At 34.0% G+C, this 24,616-nt stretch overlaps 1 protein-coding gene across 37 annotated transcripts in view; it reads right to left on the bottom strand.

Annotated features, from left to right (window-relative positions):
* Nucleotides 1–24,616, bottom strand: part of LOC127835046 (perilipin-4-like) — a 438,066-nt gene that overhangs the window by 282,186 nt on the left and 131,264 nt on the right. For 2 of the 37 annotated variants that reach the window (XM_052361264.1, XM_052361276.1), the window contains exons 1-8: nt 18,402–18,714; nt 14,933–15,061; nt 12,809–12,880; nt 12,512–12,709; nt 12,314–12,412; nt 12,017–12,214; nt 11,720–11,917; nt 11,522–11,620 (exon numbers count right to left, since the gene is read on the bottom strand). In XM_052361264.1, coding sequence (XP_052217224.1) covers nt 11,522–11,620; nt 11,720–11,917; nt 12,017–12,214; nt 12,314–12,412; nt 12,512–12,709; nt 12,809–12,880; nt 14,933–15,061; nt 18,402–18,708 — 1,300 coding nt within the window. In that variant the 5' untranslated portion in view covers nt 18,709–18,714. Of the gene's footprint in view, nt 1–11,224; nt 11,423–11,521; nt 12,710–12,808; nt 12,881–14,932; nt 15,062–18,401; nt 18,715–24,616 lie in introns of those variants that run through there. The other 35 variants (XM_052361243.1, XM_052361250.1, XM_052361248.1 and 32 more) reach the window with 31 other exon arrangements.

Here is a 24,616-nt window from a genome sequence, read left to right as displayed (position 1 = left end):
TGCACGCTTTTTAAAACATTGACCATTTGCATCGCGAATTCCTATAATTTGTGCAAAAACAGCTATCACTATTAATAATTGAGGAGAAAAAAAGTCTATTTTAAAAAAGTTTTCAGTTTAAACAAATTCGTAATTATTTTTTATTTAAAGTTGTTTACGGCCATTTCATATCATTATCATATTTTTTATAATGATATTGTATGCCTGTCTAATTTGTAATTTGTTCAAGTTGTGCTATAAAGATGTTATTTTAATAATCTTTATTTTGACATTTTGTCTCATGTTGGATTATTTGTTATATTTTATTATTATATAAAAATGGCATCGCATGAACCAGTAGTCATGGTATAAGCAACATTGAAGCCTAATATGCATTCATCTATTATTATTTGGGCACAAATAATTTTACCGTGTGAAAACCTTACATAAAAATGCTGATTTTTTTCTTACTTGGTACCTGGCGACACACATTTTCAAGTCTTATTTCATTAAATTTGGCATAGATATTTTTATCCCCACGCTTTTTGAAAAAAAGGTGGGGATATTGTGGTGATCTCCGCCGTCCGTCCGTCCGTCCGTCTGTCCGTCCGTCCTGGCCACTATCTCCTCCTACACTAAAAGCACTAGAACCTTGAAATTTACACACATGGTAGCTATGAGCATATGTGCGACCCTGCACTATTTGGAATTTTGATCTGACCCCTGGGTCAAAAGTTATAGGGGTTGGGGTGGGGCCGCGTCAGAAATTATCACTCATTTTTTTAGGTTATTTTACATTTACTTCTTTATTTCTACACCGATTCACTTCAAATTGATACTGGACCTCACATATGACAATACGGTCAATCTCAACCATGCATGGCCCCATTCCCAACCCTGGGGCGCCCCGCCCACATAGGCCACACCCACCAAAAATTTCCATTTACTATAATTTTTTCATTTCTACACGGATTCACTTCAAATTGATACTGAGCTTTTGTTATGACATTAGGGTCAATCTCAACTATGCATGGCCCCAATCCCAACCCTGGGGCGCCCGCCCACATAGGCCACACCCACCAAAAAATTCCATTTACTATAATTTTTTCATTTCTACACGGATTCACTTCAAATTGATACTGAACTTCTCTTATGACATTAGGGTCAATCTCAACTATGCATGGCCCCATAACCAACCCTGGGGCCCCGCCCACATAGACCACACCCACCCAAAATTGCCTTTACTATAATTTCTTCATTTCTACACCGATTCACTTCAAATTGATATTGAACTTCTCTTATGACAATACAGTCAATCTCAACTATGCATGGCCCCATTACCAACCCTGGGGCGCCCCGCCCACATAGACCACACCCACCCAAAATTGCCTTTTACTATAATTTCTTCATTTCTACACCGATTCACTTCAAATTGATACTGAACCTCTCTTATGACAATACGGTCAATCTCAACTATGCATGGCACAATTACCAACCCTGGGGCGCCCTGCCCACATATGTCACACCCACCCAAAATTGCCTTTTACTATAACTTCTTCATTTCTACACCAATTCACTTCTAATTGATGATGAACTTCTCTTATGACAATACGGTCAATCTCAGCTATGCATGGCCCCATTACCAACCCTGGGGCACACCTAGGTCAAACATTCGGCGTGGGGATACGCGTCGGCCTCTGCCGCGCCATTTCTAGTTAAAAATGGCATCGTATGAACCAGTAGTCATAGTATAAGCAACATTGAAGCCTAATATGCATTCATCTATTATTATTTTTGGCACAAATTATTTTACCATGTGAAGACCCTACATAAAAATGCTGATTTTTTTCTAACTTGGTACCTGGCGACACACATTTTCAATTCTATTTCATTAAATTTGGCATATATATTAATAAAAATGGCATTGTATGAACATGTCGTCATAGAATAAGCAACATTGAAGCCTAATATGCATTCATCTATTATTATTTGGGAACAAATAATTTTACCGAGTGAAGACCCTACATAAAAATGCTGATTTTTTTCTTACTTGGTACCTGGCGACACACATTTTCAAGTCTATTTCATTACATTTGGCATAGATATTTAAAAAAAATGGTATCGTATGAACCATTTGTCATAGTATATGCAACATTGAAGCCTAATATGCATTCATCTATTATTATTTGTGCACAAATAATGTTACTGTGTGAAGACCCTACATAAAACTGCTGATTTTTTTCTTACTTGGTACCTGGCGACACACATTTTCAAGTCTATTTCATTAAATTTTGAATAGATATTTTTAAAAATGGCATCGTATGAACCAGTAGTCATAGTATAAGCAACATTGAAGCCTAATATGCATTCATCTATTATTATTTTTGGCACAAATTATTTTACCATGTGAAGACCCTACATAAAAATGCTGATTTTTTTCTAACTTGGTACCTGGCGACACACATTTTCAATTCTATTTCATTAAATTTGGCATATATATTAATAAAAATGGCATTGTATGAACATGTCGTCATAGTATAAGCAACATTGAAGCCTAATATGCATTCATCTATTATTATTTGTGCACAAATAATTTTACCATGTGAAGACCCTACATAAAAATGCTGATTTTTTTCTTACTTGGTACCTGGCGACACACATTTTCATCTCTATTTCATTAAATTTGGCATATTTATTAATAAAAATGGCATTGTATGAACATGTCGTCATAGTATAAGCAACATTGAAGCCTAATATGCATTCATCTATTATTACTTGGGCACAAATAATTTTAATGTGTGAAGATCCTACATAAAAATGCTGATTTTTTTCTTACTTGGTACCTGGCGACACACATTTTCAAGTCTATTTCATTAAATTTGGCATAGATATTTATAAAATTGGCATCGTATGAACCAGTAGTCATAGTATAAGCAACATTGAAGCCTAATATGCATTCATCTATTATTACTTGGGCACAAATAATTTTACTGTGTGAAGACCCTACATAAAAATGCTGATTTTTTTCTTACTTGGTACCTGGCGACACACATTTTCAAGTCTTTTTCATTAAATTCGGCATAGATATTTTAAAAAATGGCATCGTATGAACCAGTAGTCATAGTATAAGCAACATTGAAGCCTAATATGCATTCATCTACATGTATTATTATTTGGGCACAAACAATTTTACCGTGTGAAGATCCTACATAAAAATGCTTATTTTTTTCTTATTTGGTACCTGGAGACACACATTTTGAAGTCTATTTCATTAAATTTGGCATAGATATTTATAAAAATGGCATCGTATGAACCATGAGTCATAGTATAAGCAACATTGAAGCCTAATATGCATTCATCTATTATTATTTGGGCACAAATAATTTTACCGTGTGAAGACACTACATAAAAATGCTGATTTTTTTCTTACTTGGTACCTGGCGACACACATTTTCAAGTCTATTTCACTATTTTTGGCAGAAATAATTTTACCATGTGAAGACCCTACATAAAAATGCTGATTTTTTTCTTACTTGGTACCTTGCGACACACATTTTCAATTCTATTGCATTAAATTTGGCATATATATTAATAAAAGTGGCATTGTGTGAACATATTGTCATAGTATAAGCAACATTGAAGCCTAATATGCATTCATCTATTATTATTTGGGAACAAATAATTTTACCGTGTGAAGACCCTACATAAAAATGCTGATTTTTTTCTTACTTGGTACCTGGCGACACACATTTTAAAGTCTATTTCATTACATTTGGCATAGATATTTATAAAAATGGTATCATATGAACCATTAGTCATAGTATAAGCAACATTGAAGCCTAATATGCATTCATCTATTATTATTTGCGCACAAATAATTTTACTGTGTGAAGACCCTACATAAAAATGCTGATTTTTTTCTTACTTGGTACCTGGCGACACACATTTTCAAGTCTATTTCATTAAATTTGGCATAGATATTTATAATATTGGCATCGTATGAACCAGTAGTCATAGTTTAAGCAACATTGAAGCCTAATATGCATTCATCTATTATTACTTGGGCACAAATAATTTTACTGTGTGAAGATCCTACATAAAAATGCTGATTCTTTTCTTATTTGGTACCTGGCGACACATATTTTCAATTCTATTTCATTAAATTTGGCATATATATTAATAAAAATGGCATTGTATGAACATGTCGTCATAGTATAAGCAACATTGAAGCCTAATATGCATTCATCTATTATTATTTGTGCACAAATAATTTAACCGTGTGAAGACCCTAGATAAAAATGCTGATTTTTTTCTTACTTGGTACCTGGTGACACACATTTTCAAGTCTATTTCATTAAATTTGGCATAGATATTTATAAAAATGGCATCATATGAACCAGTAGTCATTATAAGTATAAGTAACATTGAAGCCTAATATGCATTCATCTATTATTATTTTGGGCACAAATAATTTTACCGTGTGAAGACTGTACATAAAAATGCTGATTTTTTTCTTACTTGGTACCTGGCGACACACATTTTCAAGTCTATTTCATTAAATTTGGCATACATATTTTTAAAAATGGCATTGTATGAACCAGTAGTCATAGTATAAGCTTCATTGAAGCCTAATATGCATTCATCTATTATTATTTTTGGCACAAATAATTTTACCATGTGAAGATCCTACATAAAAATGCTGATTTTTTTCTTACTTGGTACCTGGCGACACACATTTTCAATTCTATTTCATTAAATTTGGCATATATATTAATAAAAATGGCATTGTATGAACATATCGTCATAGTATAAGCAACATTGAAGCCTAATATGCATTCATCTATCATTATTTGGGAACAAATAATTTTACCGTGTGAAGACCCTACATAAAAATGGTGATTTTTTCTTACTTGGTACCTGGCGACACACATTTTCAAGTCTATTTCATTAAATTTGGCATAGATATTTATAAAAATGGTATCGTATGAACCATTAGTCATAGTATAAGCAACATTGAAGCCTAATATGCATTCATCTATTATTATTTGGGCACAAATAATTTTACTGTGTGAAGACCCTACATAAAAATGCTGATTTTTTTCTTACTTGGTACCTGGGGATACACATTTTCAAGTCTATTTCATTAAATTTGGCATAGATATTTATAAAATTGGCATCGTATGAACCAGTAGTCATAGTATAAGCAACATTGAAGCCTAATATGCATTCATCTATTATTACTTGGGCACAAATTATTTTACTGTGTGAAGATCCTACATAAAAATGCTGATTTTTTTCTGATTTGGTACCTGGCGACACACATTTTCAAGGCTATTTCATTAAATTTGGCATAGATATTTATAAAAATGGCATCGTATGAACCAGTAGTCATAGTATAAGCAACATTGAAGCCTTATATGCATTCATCTATTATTATTTGTGCACAAATAATTTAACCGTGTGAAGACCCTAGATAAAAATGCTGATTTTTTTCTTACTTGGTACCTGGCGACACACATTTCCAAGTCTATTTCATTAAATTTGGCATAGATATTTATAAAAATGGCATCGTATGAACCAGTAGTCATAGTATAAGCAACATTGAAGCCTAATATGCATTCATCTATTATTATTTTGGGCATAAATAATTTTACCGTGTGAAGACCCTACATAAAAATGCTGATTTTTTTCTTACTTGGTATCTTGCGACACACATTTTCAAGTCTTTTTCAATAAATTTGGCATATACATGTATATTAATAAAAATGGCATTGTATGAACATGTCGTCATAGTATAAGCAGAGAAGCATAATACGCATTCATCTATTATAATTTGGGCTCATACAATTTTACCGTGTTAGCACCATATATCAAGTTGCAGATTTTAAAAATATTTGCCACTTACCCAAAGGCATTTTCATTAATATCTCAGAAAAATAGACCTATATATTAATACACATGGCATCTAAAGAACATTTTATCATAGTTAAACATGGTTCCCAGCCAACCTGGAAATCAGGGAAAACCTGGAAAAAGACTTTCACTTTCACTAACGCCCAGTACAAATATATGGACAGAATGATTTTTTCATTTACCCGTATGTGGGTGTATGTTGGCTCCACTTCACAAGATACAGTCATTGTAGTTTAATTGAAAAACGCATCTTACAATGTGAGATGAGTTCTGGGTTTAAGCCCCAGCAGTGCCCTATCATGTGTGATATACAGAGCCATTATGATTAAATATACAGTAACACAGTTATCTTTTTAAACAATACAATTAAATATAAGGAATAATGTTAAAGGGGCATTGCTGCTTAGCCATTTTTGGGATTGTATTGTGATTTTTGGCCAAATTTGACACTGAATAACAGGGTTTATACATCCCAAGCATAGATGCTTCTAAATTTGTATAAAAAAAAACAAGTCGAAGTGTGCAGAATATTAAAAATTTGCAACTTTCTGATGTCTAAAGGTCATTAAATGCCACTCAAAGTTTACATTTTTTGTACAAAATTACCCATTTTGTGCTGTCCATTATTGGTTGATGTTTTACGCTGTCTGGTCCAAAAACGCTCATTCTGTAGCTTGTTAATTTGGACTATAATCTATAATGTGGCCAAGTTTCAGCATATTCGACCCAGTGGTTCTGATTTTATACGCCGTGCGTAGCTTTTATTAGTCCACATCCGGTTTCACCGGAGGGGATTTATGGTTTGTGCTCTGTGTCCGTCAGTCAGTCAGTCTGTCACACTTTTCTGAATCCTGCGATAACTTTTAAAGTTCTTAATATTTTTTCATGAAACTTGAAACATGGATAGATGGCAATAAGGACATTATGCACGTGATTTCATTTTGTTCCTACGTCAAAAATTCTGGTTTCTATGGCAATAAATAAAAAAATAAAATAAATTCTGACAATGGTGGAGCCGGTAGGGGACAAATTTGCTTGACAATAGTCTTGTTGAGTATTACTCACTGACTTATGCATATGCGCTCGGCTGTTTTCGGAGAATACCTGAGGTATTGTCATAGCCAGCTCATCGTGTCGTGCCTTTTCGTTCCCACATTTTCTTTCCCAAAATTTTCGAACCCACATTTTTTTAGTTCCCACTCATTCCATCCCGCGAAACCCTTAAGGTGTCGCAACTGTAGTTATATTAACCGAATGTACTCCACTTTTCCGCGAAAACGTGACGTCACCACAACAATGACAATCAAATGACGTCGTCTTCATTCATAAACAGTGCGCGGACAATCAAAGTGACGTCATACTTATCTCCGTTGGTATATCGGGGTAATAACCCACGGTACTTTTCCTTCAGAAAACAAGCTACGTGCCGTGGTAGAATATTGTTTATAAAGTTCAAATTTGAGTAGAAGCCTAACCGATGTAACGCTCAGTTATTACCAGCATTGTTATTTTTATAATGAATATGATTGTAAGCATTCCATAATACAGTTCCAGAATCCCCGTGCCTATATAAGAAGCTCAAACCGGTTAAAAGGGGACAGTCATTAATATAAGTATGAAATTGCCATATTTAATAAAACATTCAAAGTGACCTAATGATTTCCCCAAACATGTACCGCACATCAACCGCCCATCAACTATGGTTAGTTGGAATAAATAACAACTGTTCATATTCGCCTGTATATTGTTTTTTTTGGGGAAATTTTTTAAATAATGCGATTGTTATGATTATTTGAATAACATTTTTTTCTTTTTTTACCATTTAATTTCGATTATTATATAAGTTGTTCAACAATGAAAGCTTCGATGAGAAAACATGATTTGCCAACCTATTTCTAAAATCTCCTGGATAAAACACCATTGTATTTCAACCTCTTATAAGACATACTCATATGAGCATGTAATTTAGCATTTATATCATAAAACACCGTCACACCGTGTGGATCTGACAATACGCACATGTAACTTTATTATAAAAACTACAAATTAAGTTTATTGTTGTGATCCTGTGAAAAAAGCAAATTGCAATAACTATCACAAAGCAATCTGACTGATAAGACGTATGGCACACACACACACACTATAGAAATACAGCAAGGCTCAACGTGGGTATTAGCTCTCGTGATTTCGCGCGAAAAAGTTGTACCGAACCGACGGAAAGATAGGCTAACACATTGACTGGATGTATTAACTGCATTAGGGAAACATAAAGTTCGATAAAAAATCAGACAGGCGGGAAAAACTATCATTTTAGTGCAGCATAGCACAAAATCCACGACACAATTTAGAGAGGATAAACATTTCTCATTTGTTGATTCTCGGACCGTTCGCAAAAGTCAAGGTCGAGGAAATAACACATAGTTATGGTAGTATTCCTAGGCATTTTCAAACTAATAAAAAAATCATCAAAATTTCAATAAAAACCTTTATTGAATAAACTGTGCAGAGTGCTTACGGATAATTAGTTCCAACACTTTATTTCAAAATCCCTTGTACTTATGTATTATTCCAGTCGCACGAACTCATGACATAATAGGTCGCAGTGTACAGCATGATTTACCGGTACTCTTTGAATGGGCCAATCAGGTTTCGATTAAGCGCCTCGTAAACTTTTAAGAAAAGAACGTATATACGTGTGCAATGGATATCTGATTATTTAACATGTTATTCGATTACCCAAAACTAATATATAGCATACGATTATATCTTTCTTCGGTGGTGTTCCGAGTAAAAATGAATACTTTCATTTTAACAGATTTATGAAAAGTTTGCGATTATGATTTTATAGATATATCATTGTGGGTATTTTTATAGAGTTACCATGATTTAAAATATAGTACCCACGACTATCAGACCGAATATAAAATGCTCACTTCTTACCGAAACTTTATATAATGTTTCCGTGAATTATAGTAGCCGACGGAACCCAACTAATAATTTAAAAAATTGCTTATTTCAAGGCCAACCTCCCTAAAATCATTCTACCTTGATTCTTTGACAATATCTTTATATACACACCCAACAAATTTATGCGACTATATAAGCTCCTCCTTCATTGATCATACACGCATGTGGTATATTTTGAAATCCTTTTAGAATGTTTTTATAAGCGCTTACTTACTTTGGTAAAGTTATACACCACAATGTTACAATTACATTTAAATTAGGTAGATCATGTCAATGATGATCCATGTCTGATTATTTAACATGTTATTCGATTACCCAAAACTAATATATAGCATACGATTATATCTTTCTTCGGTGGTGTTCCGAGTAAAAATGAATACTTTCATTTTAACAGATTTATGAAAAGTTTGCGATTATGATTTTATAGATATATCATTGTGGGTATTTTTATAGAGTTACCATGATTTAAAATATAGTACCCACGACTATCAGACCGAATATAAAATGCTCACTTCTTACCGAAACTTTATATAATGTTTCCGTGAATTATAGTAGCCGACGGAACCCAACTAATAATTTAAAAAATTGCTTATTTCAAGGCCAACCTCCCTAAAATCATTCTACCTTGATTCTTTGACAATATCTTTATATACACACCCAACAAATTTATGCGACTATATAAGCTCCTCCTTCATTGATCATACACGCATGTGGTATATTTTGAAATCCTTTTAGAATGTTTTTATAAGCGCTTACTTACTTTGGTAAAGTTATACACCACAATGTTACAATTACATTTAAATTAGGTAGATCATGTCAATGATGATCCATGTCCGCAATTTATATCACAAAGGCATTTGGTCTAAGTGTAACGGGACCAGGAGTAACATGAAGTATTAAGCTTGCGGGTGGTATTTTGTCATATCTCATAAGCATACAGTAAAAACGTTTTTTACACGAACCTCACATTAAAACACATCCGTAATAGTACACACCGAACACACTGAGAACTCAGTATTATTAAGCTCGATGTTCGAAACGTGCAGTAGAAATATTACCGTCCTCTATGATTGATTGCTATTGTACAAGCATATGCTGTTTAGCATAAATATATACGCGACAACTGCCACTAATCTTTGACAAGTTCAGACGGAAATGATGAATTAATACGTATACAATATTTTAGTATGTGTTCAATACACATCACCTACACATCTACACAATAACATTTCAATAGCTTTACAAATCTTATGTCCGTGATCATTCACGACTTCGCAGTTACTTGCAAGCGCCCTTCTCGTTGTTTTATCCGCGCCTGACTTGCAATTTATTTTCACTCATGACTTCATAAACACAAAAATCAACAAGTATATTCCAACCTTTTAAATTAGAGCGTTGAAGACGTCAATTCATCCTACAATATAAACTTCTTATCTCTTAAGAACGCTTTTCTATTCTCAATTGATAAAATCAGTATATACAACAGTGCTTCGTATATGTTGGTATTTATACGAAATCTTTTAAACACATGGCTCTTATAAACCAGGGATTTCCAAACAGGGTACAGCTTGTCTGTACAACGCATTGTTTAATTGACTTGACTGATATTCTTCCAAAAACGGCAAAACGTTAAGTGATAGGCATCTGCGCCAGGATTTTGTTTGACTTTTTAACATTACTTTTAAGTGCTTGTCATTTATAACTCTTTGTTCCAAGTACGTTGTTTATTGCATCAATTTTTCTGGGAAGGCGTCAGAATAATAGAAGACGACTATCATAAGATATTTAGCAGTTACAATGTCGTGCATTAAAATATGCGTGATTTTCTCGGAGTTCATGTAAATCAATGTTGATGCTTTGAATAAAACCGGGAAATGATACCTTAGTTAACATTTATGTAAAAAAAAATTCTACCGTTTAAACGTTTGCATTAAGGCAATTATAAGGAATTTAAGGGGGAAAACACTGCATTATTTATATTGGAAACAATTGATGTTGTTTTTAATTTTAATACATAATCTTTTAAATTGCAGTTAAACACCACTATAATAAATATGTTTTCAGATATGTTTTAGTTTAACTGTTAACAGAAATTTTATGTACGCATGCTCACCTTTGCGTTGCGAATAGTCGACTTCGTCACCATTTATCTTGAAATCTCCGACTTCCCGTTTTGCTTGAGCCACAATTTTCTCTTTTACGGTCTTTAAATCCGATCGTATGTCATCTTTCCCTCTCGCAATCTCTTCTTTCAGTTCATGCTTACATGCCTCTGTGGTTGATATTATATTGTTAATGCCATCAATTGAGACCGATTCAATGTCTTGTTTCCCTCTTACTGTCTGTGCTTGCAGCTCCTGCACACCTGCCTCTGTGGTGGATATTATAGTGTCACTTCCTTCCATTGTGACCGATTCTATGTCTTGTTTCCCTCTTACTGTCTGTGCTGTCAACTCCTGCACACCTGCCTCTATGGTGGATATTATAGTGTCACTTCCTTCCATTGTGGCCGATTCTATGTCTTGTTTCCCTTTTACTGTCTGTGCTGACAGTTCATGCACACCTCCCTCTGTGGTGGATATCATAGTGTCACTTCCTTCCATTGTGGCCGATTCTATGTCTTGTTTCCCTTTTACTGTCTGTGCTGACAGTTCATGCACACCTGCCTCTGTGGTGGATATTATAGTGTCACTTCCTTCCATTGTGGCCGATTCTATGTCTTGTTTCCCTTTTACTGTCTGTGCTGACAGTTCATGCACACCTGCCTCTGTGGTGGATATTAAAGTGTCACTTCCTTCCATTGTGGCCGATTCTATGTCTTGTTTCCCTTTTACTGTCTGTGCTGACAGTTCATGCACACCTGCCTCTGTGGTGGATATTATAGTGTCACTTCCTTCCATTGTGGCCGATTCTATGCCGTGTTTTCCTTTTACTGTCTGTGCCGACAGTTCATGCACACCTGCCTCTGTGGTGGATATTATAGTGTCACTGCCTTCCATTGTGACCGATTCTATGTCTTGTTTCCCTTTTACTGTCTGTGCTGACAGTTCATGCACACCTGCCTCTGTGATGGATATTATAGTGTCACTTCCTTTCATTGTGACCGATTCTATGTCTTGTTTCCCTTTTATTGTCTGTGCTGACAGTTCATGCACACCTGCCTCTGTGGTGGATATTATAGTGTCACTTCCTTCCATTGTGACCGATTCTATGTCTTGTTTCCCTCTTACTGTCTGTGCTGACAGTTCATACACAACTGCCTCTGTGGTGGATATTAAAGTGTCACTTCCTTCCATTGTGGCCGATTCTATGTCTTGTTTCGCTTTTACTGTCTGTGCTGACAGTTCATGCACACCTGCCTCTGTGGTAGATATTATAGTGTCACTTCCTTCCATTGTGGCCGATTCTATGCCGTGTTTCCCTTTTACTGTCTGTGCCGACAGTTCATGCACACCTGCCTCTGTGGTGGATATTATAGTGTCACTTCCTTCCATTGTGACCGATTCTATGTCTTGTTTCCCTTTTACTGTCTGTGCTGACAGTCCATGCACACCTGCCTCTGTGATGGATATTATAGTGTCACTTCCTTTCATTGTGACCGATTCTATGTCTTGTTTCCCTTTTATTGTCTGTGCTGACAGTTCATGCACACCTGCCTCTGTGGTGGATATTATAGTGTCACTTCCTTCCATTGTGACCGATTCTATGTCTTGTTTCCCTCTTACTGTCTGTGCTGACAGTTCATACACACCTGCCTCTGTGTTGGATATTATAGTGTCACTTCCTTCCATTGTGACCGATTCTATGTCTTGTTTCCCTTTTACTGTCTGTGCTGACAGTTCATGCACACCTGCCTCTGTGTTGGATATTATAGTGTCACTTCCTTCCATTGTAGCCGATTCTATGACCTGTTTCTCTCTAACGGCCTGTGCTGTTATCTTCTGCACACCTGCCTCTGTGTTGGATATTATAGTTTTACTGCAGTCGATTATGACCGAATCTATGTCAAGCACACCCGCCTCTGTAATTGACAGGGAATGTAATGTTAGATATTTGAAATAAAGATATAGTTCTGTGTGATGTGAGATTTAAATGTTTATGCGAGAGTTTGGCAGCACATTGTAATTTAAATGTAGACATGTATTATTGCAATATTATTAAGTTGAAGGCGATAATAAGTATATTATATAAGAATATATTATATGGTTTATTATATTCAATCACATAAAATGATTGTGTCAAGAGTTGTAAGTTATTTCTCTTATTCCATATAACACAGTAGCAAGTAAACAGTTCGATGACATTTTTCTGTACAATGTTTACATTCATAGTGTTATGGGTAGTAAGGATGTCGACAGCAATTTTTGCTTATTTTGTCGCATTGACAATACCTTTATATAAACAACAATATTTAGGCGACTATATAAACTGCTTTTTCGAAGCCCATACACGCATGTGATTTATTTTCCTAGCCTTTTGGAATTGTTTGATATAAAGGCTTTACTTACTTTTAAAAAGAGGTTATTTAAGATACTGTTATATTTACTTCAATATTAGACATTACATCTAAACGTTTATAGTCTCGTATCATAAAACATTGCCAAGAGTAAAACCAGTGTAACCTGTTAATAGGCCATCATTATTGTGAAATAATGCCGAACAATGAAATTGCTTCAAAACATTTTGACTCGTGGTGTTTGTTTTGCAAACCATTATGTTCCATGTCCGCAAATAATTTTACAGAAAAAAACGAATTGTTCAATGGCATTCAGACGACAAGGCAGACAAAAATACCAGGCGTTATGTGACATATTAAGAGTGTGTGAAGTATTTTTCATTATTGATAAATATGCAACAAAGAGGCTGCTTACACGAAACTCACATTACACCGCATTCGGAGTAGTACACATCGAACATACTAAGAAGTGAAATTAGGTATTAAGCTCGATGTTTGAAACACGTGCAGAAGTACAGTCCGCTATGATTGATTGCTTTTGTTCAAAAATGATGTTTAAATAAATATAAACGCGATAACTGCACTTAATCTATGACAACTTCAGACGGAAATGATCAATTAATACGTATTTCAGTATGTGTTTAATACACATCATCTATACGCATGTACAAAATATCATTCAAACTCTTTACAAATATTACGCCAATGATCATTTTCGACGTCACAGTTTCTTTTAAGAGGCCTTCTCCTAGTATTATTCGCGCCCCATTTGCAATGACATTTCATTCACGACGTTTTAACATGTGATTTGTCAACAACAAAGTGTATGCCTAACTTTTGTTAAATGAGACCATTGCAGACGTCAAATCATAACAAGATTCAAACAGCTGGTCTCTGAGTAACTTTTTATAATTCGTAATTGATGGATATCAATCTTCTAATCAGTGTGTATTCCTTTAGGTAAGTGTGCGATTTTTTTTAACGATGATTCATGTAAACTTGGGATTGCAAAACATGTTTCACTCATTTGTGTTATTGACTGGGCGATTATCATTCCGCAATCAGCACAACCATTAATTTTTGGCCTTTAGGCCTGTCATCGTTCGATATTTTAAAATTGATTTTAATAACTTGTTTTCATTTGCATGTGTCCAGTATGTTCTTATTTGTATCATTTTTTGAGATGGGGTTACAATAATAGCAGTAGACTATCACGACATATTTAGCGGCAAAGATGTCATGAATTCAAATATGCATCAGTTTTCTTGGAGTTAATGCAAATCCATATTTGCATGTTTTGAATTTCACCGGGAATGATACCTTTTGGATTATTAATTGTAAATTTTAATATATATATTGACATATATACCGATTTGATCTGATTGTTAAGTAAAATGGCGCATGTGTAAACAATAAATAAAAAACAAAAGACCTAACTTAAGAATGATTGCTTTTCTCGTATGGTAAAATATATTCTATTTATATTAAAAACAATACTTACAGTTTTAAATAAATACATAAACTGTGAAATCGCAGTTTTTACAAAAAAACATTTGTCTCTCAAACAGTTTAAACAGTTTGAACTGTAAACAGTTGATTATTTGTATGCATGCTTACCTTTGACATGCGAGTAGTTATCTTTATTATCATTCGTCTTGACATCCCTGATTTTCTCTCCTATTGTGTCTCTTGTGACCGACTTCGTGTCTTGTTTCCCTGAGGCTGTCACATTAAGCACTCCTGCCTCTGGTGATTTATACGATTTAATATAAGACAGATTATACGTTTATATAGTTTTCGTTTGAATATGCAATTAAATGATTACGAATATTTTGTCTGATTTGTATGTTTCACATTAATGCAGAATTTACAAAAACAATGACGATGGGGTTTAATCATAATGCACATTATGATGATAATGTGATGGTAGATATTATGATGATGATGAAGATAATGCTGATTATGATGTTGGTGATGATGATTATGATTATGAAGGTGATGATAATGGTGATAATGAAGATGATGATGATGGTGGTGGCGGTGATGATGATTGCTATACTGATAATTGTGGTGATGATGGTAATGATTATGATGATTACGATGATGATGATATTGATGATGATGATGATGATGATGATGGCGATGATGTTGATGATGATGGTGATGTTGGTGGTGATGATGCTGGGGATGATGATGATGATGATGATGATGATGATGATGATGATTATGATGGTGACGATGCTGCTGCTGCTGCTGATGATGATGATGATGGTGATGCTGCTACTTCTGCTGCTGCCGCTGATGATGATGAGGCGGAGAAGGAGGATGATGGTGACGATGATGATGAAGATGATAATGGTGATGATGGTTTTGATGGTGATGCTGCTGCCTCTGCTGCTACTGCTGCAGCTGATGAGGATAACAATTATGATGATGATGATCATGTTGATGATGCTGCTGATTATGATGAAGACATTTATGATGGCGATAATGGTTATGATGGTGGTGATGGTGGTAGTGATGATGAAGGTGATGATAGTGATGATGGTGATGATTACCATGATGATGATAATGATGATGATGATGATGATGATATGATGATTATGATGATGATGATGATGATGATGAGGATGATGATGAGGATGAAGATGATGATGATGATGATGATGATGATGATGATGGTGATGATGATGATGATGATGAAGAGGATGAAGATGATGATGATGATGGTTATGATGGTATTGATGATGTAGGTGATGATGATGATGATGATGATGATGATGATGATGATGATGATGATGATGATGATGATGATATGATGATGATGATGATGATGATGATGATGATGATGATGATGATGATGATGATGATGAGATGATGATGATGATGATGATGATGATGATGATGATGATGATGATGATGATGAGATGATGATGACGATGATGACGATGATGATGATGATGATGATGATGATGATGATGATGATGATGATGATGGTTATGATGATGATGATGAGGATGAGGATGAGGATGATGATGATGATGATGATACATGAGGATATTAACTTCATATCAAATTATACAATTATTCAATTATAATACAACAATACTGATTCTAATTTACCAGCTACAGGGAAGATTGACAGGTTTGTGATGATATTGCATCATTACTTTTACAAGAAATACTATAATAATATTATATAATATATTATAATAGAAAAGTATATTACTCATTGAAACTTGCTCGGATTTTAATTATATATTAATAAGCTGGTTCATGGCTAAAGTTAAAACTTTAACTTTTAAGTGTGACATGACCTTTGAGATAGGGAAATCCGTTTTAAACGCGACTTGGCGTCTTATGATGGGTTGAGTTCGTGAAAATATTTTTAGACCGATTAATATATGGCAAACTTATGGCAGACACATAAGTTTTCAAGATATTGTATCACTTTGACTTTTGACCTCTACATGTGCCTTGACCTAAGCATGCAAGGAGATGGTTGTTTAACGCTACATTTCGTCTTATGATTCGTCGAATCTATGTCAATTTATATCCTTAATATAAGGCACAGTAAGCGCTTAGACTGGAATTTACATGCTATTTAATGGTTAAATTTTACCATCAATTACAATGCATGACATTGACCTTTAAGGTAAGGATCGACACCTGACACATCGTCTCACGATAAGGGAATTGCGCAAATTTGTTTCACAATCTATCCATATATGGCAGAGTTTTGGTTTGAAATTGCACACATATACACAGACAAAAACAGGCCTTTTTCCATCTTAGAAAAAGGTTTTCATAACTTTGAAAAGTTTGCGAATAAAACTTCACAATTTTGAAAAGTTCCAGACTCATTTGTTCACGAATTTAAATAGTTTGCCACCATTTTTTTCACAAATTGATGAGCCAGAGGGCGCTTCACAAAGACCCGAAAAGAGGCATAGGAAATACTTACAGTGCGACTGCTGTATGACCCCCTAATAATATGAGTTCTCTCACAGGTAAAATAAGCTAAATGTATGTCTATAGTGGTAACAGGATGTCTCTACGATTTAACCTGGTAACTTGGCTTATATATAATAGATATAAACATTCTGACCGAGTTTTATCAAGACCGAGTCGTACATGTTTTCTACAGTGGTATAAGCGTTTTCTTAGATTTAACATGGTGACATAGTCTACGTACGCATCTGACCCAGTTTCAACCTTGACCGTAAAATTGTCTAAATAAACAGTCTGATTGCAATTCCTCAAGATTAAGTTATACACGTGTCTTCAAGATTGGTAACACGATATTTCCGGGTGAACAAGTTTTTGAACGCACTTGGTCCAGATCCGAACACGGCATAGATATTGTGAAGATAAACATTATTGCTAAGTTTTGTTAAGATTGTGTTATAGCTGTGACCTCTAGGGCGATAATGAGCTAATCGTTGATGCCATTCAACGGAGAACGAACGTACAGCGGACACACAGGGTGATCACAATACCTGTAGTACTATGATTGTTCCTATGACTATAGTGCGGTTTATTTGTCTGCAGTCTGACATGTTTTAAACTGAAAAGGCCTATATCTGGTTCTGAAGTTTTTTGTCTTCCACATATTGATACTTAATTATTTTTTTCTGTGAAAGTATTGTCTTACTGTGTTTTTCTATAAATTAACAAATCCATTCTTGCAATAAACCCCGCTCTTAGAAAACCGGGTTTAATGAGTGTTCGTTAAGTGTCACCTTTAGTTAGCCTGAGTGTGTAGCGTGCACACGCTTATCAGGGACGACACCTTTTGCTTTTATGGAATTTTTCGTTTCGTTTTTCTAAAATAAAAGTGTTGTCCTGTATTAGCCAGTGTGGACTGAGGGACGATACGCACATGCATTTAGTCCAGTTTTCCTTGAGCTAGGCTCAAATAGTTTGGCTTATACTGTATACCTGTGAAAGGGGTAACAATGTTAAGGGCTATTTATTATTAGCAAGGATTAGATACATTTTCACTACATAATTATTTCCATTTATAAACTATATTTTCATAAACAAATATTATTATTAAATATATATCTTTAGAACTAGCACATACCTTGATTTGGTGAATCGACTTTGGTATTTTCAAGTAGGTCCGCTAAGTATTGATACCCAAGTTCTTTTAATGCATATATGAATAGAGTGTATGCAGAATCGTCTTTCTGTAGCAGTTTTTTAATAAAGCAATTATTTCTATTTTCCTTAGTACTTTGATTGACTCCCATGATTTCATCTTGATCGCTAGTTTCAAAGACATTTTTCTCAATGAATATGTCAATAAAATCTTTTGCATCAATATATATTTTTATTGCTCGCAAGTTTTTAGTTATTTTCTGCTGCAGAGCCTGCCTCATTGTGCACATTTTCAAAACCTGAAAAAGACAATATATGTTTTAATATTTATAGATGATATACGTAAGATTCACATCGTACGTTGTTTAGACACCACAAAAGGTTGATAGTAAAAATCGGTCTCTTAACACAGGTGGTCTCCTTAATGCATGTTGATTTATTAAAGCAACGGGTCTCGTTTTACACACGCATGGGTGCTTCTTAATTAACTGACGAGAATATATATTAAGAAATAATTGCAATTAATTTATTTGGACAAAATAGAAGAGGAATATCAAATAAGTGTTTAATTTACTTTTTCTTTTTTTGCGTTTATACATATTCATTTGTTATCAAAAATTTCCATAACAGGTATTTAACCGTCTTGAAATGTTTGTCATTACAAATCATTTCCGTTTGATTAACTTGCTTGTGATTTATACTGTCAATGACTCGGGAGGTAATTGCATACAATTTATTGCACAGATTCCAAATAAAATGTGTAGCTAACACATAAATTGTATATTTAGATCAATAACAAATTGCTGCACAATGAAGTGCATTTCCGATCATTCTCAAACCATCATGTGCCATTTGATATCTTTACTCAGATTAATGATGTCGTGATACAGCTTTCAAAATATTTTTTCATACTGTCCCATATTTAACAAATAAGAATAACGCAGAACATTATTGTTAAAAGGAACTAAATAAATACTCCGACGATAATCATCACTATATATTAGCCCATTTCAGATTAATAGAATTAATCTTTCTGTGAAACACAATTAAAAAAAATATTTTCAATTACAATACTTGTGTAAGAAACGAGAATTCAATGATATGTCACACAACTACAGGTCATACATAATTTGACGTTTCAAACGAGTTCAGTCTACTCGCAAATTTAAAACATTTAACAAGATTTAGTATGATTAGATTAATTTGTTAGTGGATATGAGTACAATCATATAAATATTCTGCTAAAATATATTTGTTACAATTTAAATATAAATATATATATATATATTTCACACAACACCGGCTTTTTGCTCTTTTTTTGTAATTAACAGGCCCATTTTAAACTACTTCACCATAATAAAAAGCACTCTTGGTTAAAACACTAATACTAGCGCATTCAATAACACTACACAATTTTTTGAATCTTCCGATCTAACTACTGATGAGAACAATTTCCTGAAAAATGTCTTCAATATTTAGCGCGGTATGAACAAATCGTTTAATCACTAAAGCGCCAGCCACAAAGACACACTATTTAACTAATGCTATTTATTTCGTTTCAATCTGCACCGACCTTTATTTTACATGTAGGAACATTTATATCATAGATATGTACAAATATATATTGTGAGCGCTTGACATTCAGTCGTAACTTAAATTTGTCGTGACCTCTTTGGTATTTAAGACTAGACTCCAGATATATTACTTTAATTCAATTAGATCTTTTCCAAGGGTGGTATAAAAAATTAAAAAACCTACCGACCCATTTATTTTCATTACATTATAGAAAACATAACAATTTTGGGACCTAATGTATCATGATTGTTTAATTTAACTGATAAGTTGCACGCTCATAAATACCCACACATGTTCTCATTCGCACAACACCACAGGAATAAAAGTATGTCATTTTCATATGTCTTCTGTGAATTTTGTTAAGACATTGGGGTAGCAATTCTTCTTTTAAATATGAGATTGGATATTTATACTCCCCATTAGACTGAGATTGACTAAGAAATATATTTATTACATTTGAGACATAGTGCCCATGCTGAATGCTCATTTAAGCCAGAAAGCTTCGTTAAATACTTACAAATAATATCATTAAATTTCCATAAACATGCATATTTTCTTGCCAGTCGGTTCGGAAATAGCAACGGCAATTAAATCTGACCTATATTGTATAGGATATTAACTTAAGAAAAAATCATAATATTTTATTTATTGTCATTGTTGTAATAAACGTACTGAACTCGGTACAGGGAATCCAGGTATGTGACACTGGCTACAACATCGAGTGGATAATTGTCCGTGAGATATTCAAATCCAGCTGGCAATTGAATTCAGTAGCTTTTGTTAATCTAAATACAGTAAACAAGCTGACAAATTATCAGCATGGATATTCCTGCTGAACTTTATTCAAATGATTTAAGCCTTAAACCTAATATTGGCTAATTGGTATATTTTCCGTACTTGCTTCCTTTTATTATGGTAACAATCAGGTCAATAATATTCTTTCTCAGACATTTGTGTGTGTCGCGGTAGGTGTCATGCCCAATGGTGTTCTTTGAAAAAAAATATTTGTAGAATGTCACATTATAATGTCACATACCAAACATCATGTGATACCCTTTCAACCCCAACCCAAGGCATGGCGTATTTTGCCACTTAGCAGCAAGATGATAATAAAACACCTGGGGGGGAGTACTGTATTCTGTTAATTAAATATTAAACATTCTTTCATTTTGCTTTCTGATTCGTAGATTGCTATCAATTTAATCATGTCAGTCTTAATAAGTTACGTAACCCAAGGGTGTGACAAGTTTTTACCCAAGGAGCATGATTATATCAATCTTTTTAAAGGACAAGAAAATACTGTTGTTTATACATCTGACCCATGCGATGTTTGCGAATCAAATTACAAAAAGTTATTTATTGTATAAATGTCTGTAGGAGTGTCTGCAAATCATGTGACCACTGGGAAGCGGACCGTTTTGACCCATCATTTTCACAGATTCTGTACAGAACCTCTATGGTTAGAAAAATGCCAACTTGTTTGGTCTTCATTACCTAAAAATGAAATAATCGGAAAGATTTTAACAAAAGTTTTAGAAGGTCACGTCAGGAACAAGTCTGTGAAGTTTTTAACAAAAACAATACTGCAAGACTTAGACGAAGGAGGTGTTGTGTGAGACAAAATTATCAGATACACACGCGTACAATGAACAACATAAATGGCATACCTCGCAGCTCGCAATGCTAATTTGCTAACACGAGATATAAATCGGAATGTATAAAACAATAATAAATAATTTTGAAACTATAATTTACGTTCAAGAGAAAAGATACTTTAAGATAAAGAAAATTCAATAATCAATTACAATATCTTTTTGCTTGCCGAGTCAAAAACTTATGAATGTATCAAAGACATGTACACTGTTGGGAAATCCTCACTTCTGAGCAGATTTCGTCATAAGACGCATACTGGTAGATACAACAAGATAAAAGAAGATAAAATTACAAGAACACAGTTTGGTATGCATTTCAATGTAAAACTAACATGGTCATGATGAATTGGGTGAAAAACAAACGAATTTTAAGCATAAACCGATTAATATTAAAAGGCTTTGGTTTCAGAGAAGACGATTATTGAAGGTCGTATTGATAAAATGTTATGTTAGCTCTGCGGCCTGTATATGAAACAGACCAAAATGTACGAACAACTTTGGAAAAGAATCGCCCCCATGATCATTCATATAAGTTTCTATAAAATCCGCTACGTGGTTAAGAAGAAAATGTCCTTAATAGATATAAGAACGCACAGGCACTGGCGATTGAAATTTCGCTATCTTGGAAGCATACATTTGTGAGATAATAAATCTGGTAGAGGACCATACCATGATACATGCCAAACAGCAAACATTCAGGCCTTCAAAGAAGACAAAATAATTGTTTTGACTTGTTTTATACATATAACGAAAAGAAGTAACATATCATATTAAATCCTCTTTCAGTTTTTCTTAATCTCTGGACTGAGAAACCCAATTATTCAAGTAAACCGAGCATTCAATGTGTAATCCAGATTGTAAAGTGCAATGGTCTAGAAGATTTCATTTTTTGAACAAAGGAGCGCTGATTGATAAAAAATAATAATTTAAATACGCAAATAAAATCATAACGGCTGGGTTCATTTGATTATAACATGTGAACAACAAACCGCCAAATTTTAAATTGTAAGCTGCGTTTCTTATTTACAAATATAGAAAAACGGAACATGCATTTGGGCAGCTTGCAACACCTTTTGAGGCTTAATATTACAGATCTGAACGCTATATTAACACCCTGATTAAGATAGGACATACACAATCACACACATTCATACCTGACAAAAATTACTAAAGAATTTGGCAAAAAGTATTAAGTTTTTAGTGCGTCATTAAGTGTTACTGAAAGACATATCTATTCAAGATATTGTATTGTGAGTTGGTCAATTTACAAGTCCACAAAGATCTTTAAAAAGATAAACTTGTCTTACACGGAGTTATTCAAAGCAGTTATTGACACGACACAGATAATTTTAAAACAGTTATTGACACGCTTGATTGTTCTTATAGAAATATTTCAAACTTATAACGAAAGGGAATATTGCATAGAAAAGTCTTAACGATAATTTCTTAAAACCATATAACATTATTTCAAATACATGTATGTCAAGAATGTGACTTATATCCTGAGATTGATTTGTCAGCAATGTTCGAGGTGTGATTCAAAAGTGGATCATTGGCAATGAAAACGTATCGTGTTAACTAACACTTTATGGTGTCTATATATTTGAAATTTCAATTTAATTTTGTAGCGTCACATTGCAGTAATTTGCTTAAACATATATAATATAAAAAATAACGGACCGACGAACTGACAATACATGCAATCAAATGTACATAATGATCTAGTTTTGGGAGACAAGTGATACAGGTTCAGTCAAGTTCATGAAAATTCTAAATTAATTTCACCAAGATCGTGTAATAAATAAGGCGTCTATAGAGTTACCGATTTTGTCCTAGGATAGGAACTGGTGACCTAGTTTTTGACTGAACATGACCCAGATTTAAACTCAGCTTATATATTATCAAGATCAACTTTCAGATGACAAATGTGACATCCAGTGCGTAAACAAGCTTTGATGACGAGCATTTTAAGCAACCAAAGAAAGCATTAAAGACACTTATGTCCCGGATTCTCACTTAGCCTTGAAATCTAAAAGATGGTTATTCATCTAAGTGATATCAATATATAGTAAACAATAAGGTGTCTGAAATAGTTATTAGTTAGTTTTTATTATATTTGACTTTATGACAATATTACCTAGTTTTGGGCTCACGTTACCCACATTCACACTCATTGAATATATTGTCAAGATAAACATTCCGACCAGATTTGATAGAAAAGTTGGTATCTAGTCTGATGAAAGCTTAAAGTTTAAGATGCATGATACACGTCGCATAATGCCGGACACAGCATGAATACAGACGCTTATTACGAGCACTTAGTGCAAATGCGCACACAATTGACTGCGTTATATGCATTTTTGTAAATAATTCCAGACATTTTCATAAAATCAAATTAAGTTTGATCGTGTTTCTTTTTGAATTTAGCATGTGTAGCAAAGAATTGTGTTATTTTTTTTATAAAACCGTGGACAAAAAACATGTGTTTGTTCTTATTTAGAAACAAATCGTCCTGAAATTCCCCATCTGTACGGTTCCGTCACCGTTCCTCACAGTAATTGGAAACACTGATAGTAGTGGTCAATATGAGCGTTGTCTTAAAACGCCTGCCATACCTATATCTTCCAATACCTACACGAGTAAAACAATGGGCCGATGTTAACAAGTTTGGTAGAGTTTATTTACAATAGGGTATACTGCAATAATAATATGCATCAGTTATTTTATTAAAATCTTCGTATTCTTTCTTCTTAGACTCGTTATATATTTCCTGTACATGCATAACTATTGCATTAAGAAAATGACATTCTCGTTAATTCGTGAGTGTACTTATATGAAGACAGATACCTACAGGCATTTGTTCCCGCTTTTAGGCAAAAAACTATTTTTTATGTATTAAGTTTAACGATAATTTTCATTTTGTTAGTGTTTCTTGTTCCCAAAATGATGGCTATTAAATAACGGAGCTCAG

This window comes from Dreissena polymorpha, chromosome 6 (assembly GCF_020536995.1).
Source record: "Dreissena polymorpha isolate Duluth1 chromosome 6, UMN_Dpol_1.0, whole genome shotgun sequence".
Lineage (NCBI taxonomy): Eukaryota > Metazoa > Mollusca > Bivalvia > Myida > Dreissenidae > Dreissena > Dreissena polymorpha.
This window is presented reverse-complemented; position numbering and strand designations above follow the sequence as displayed.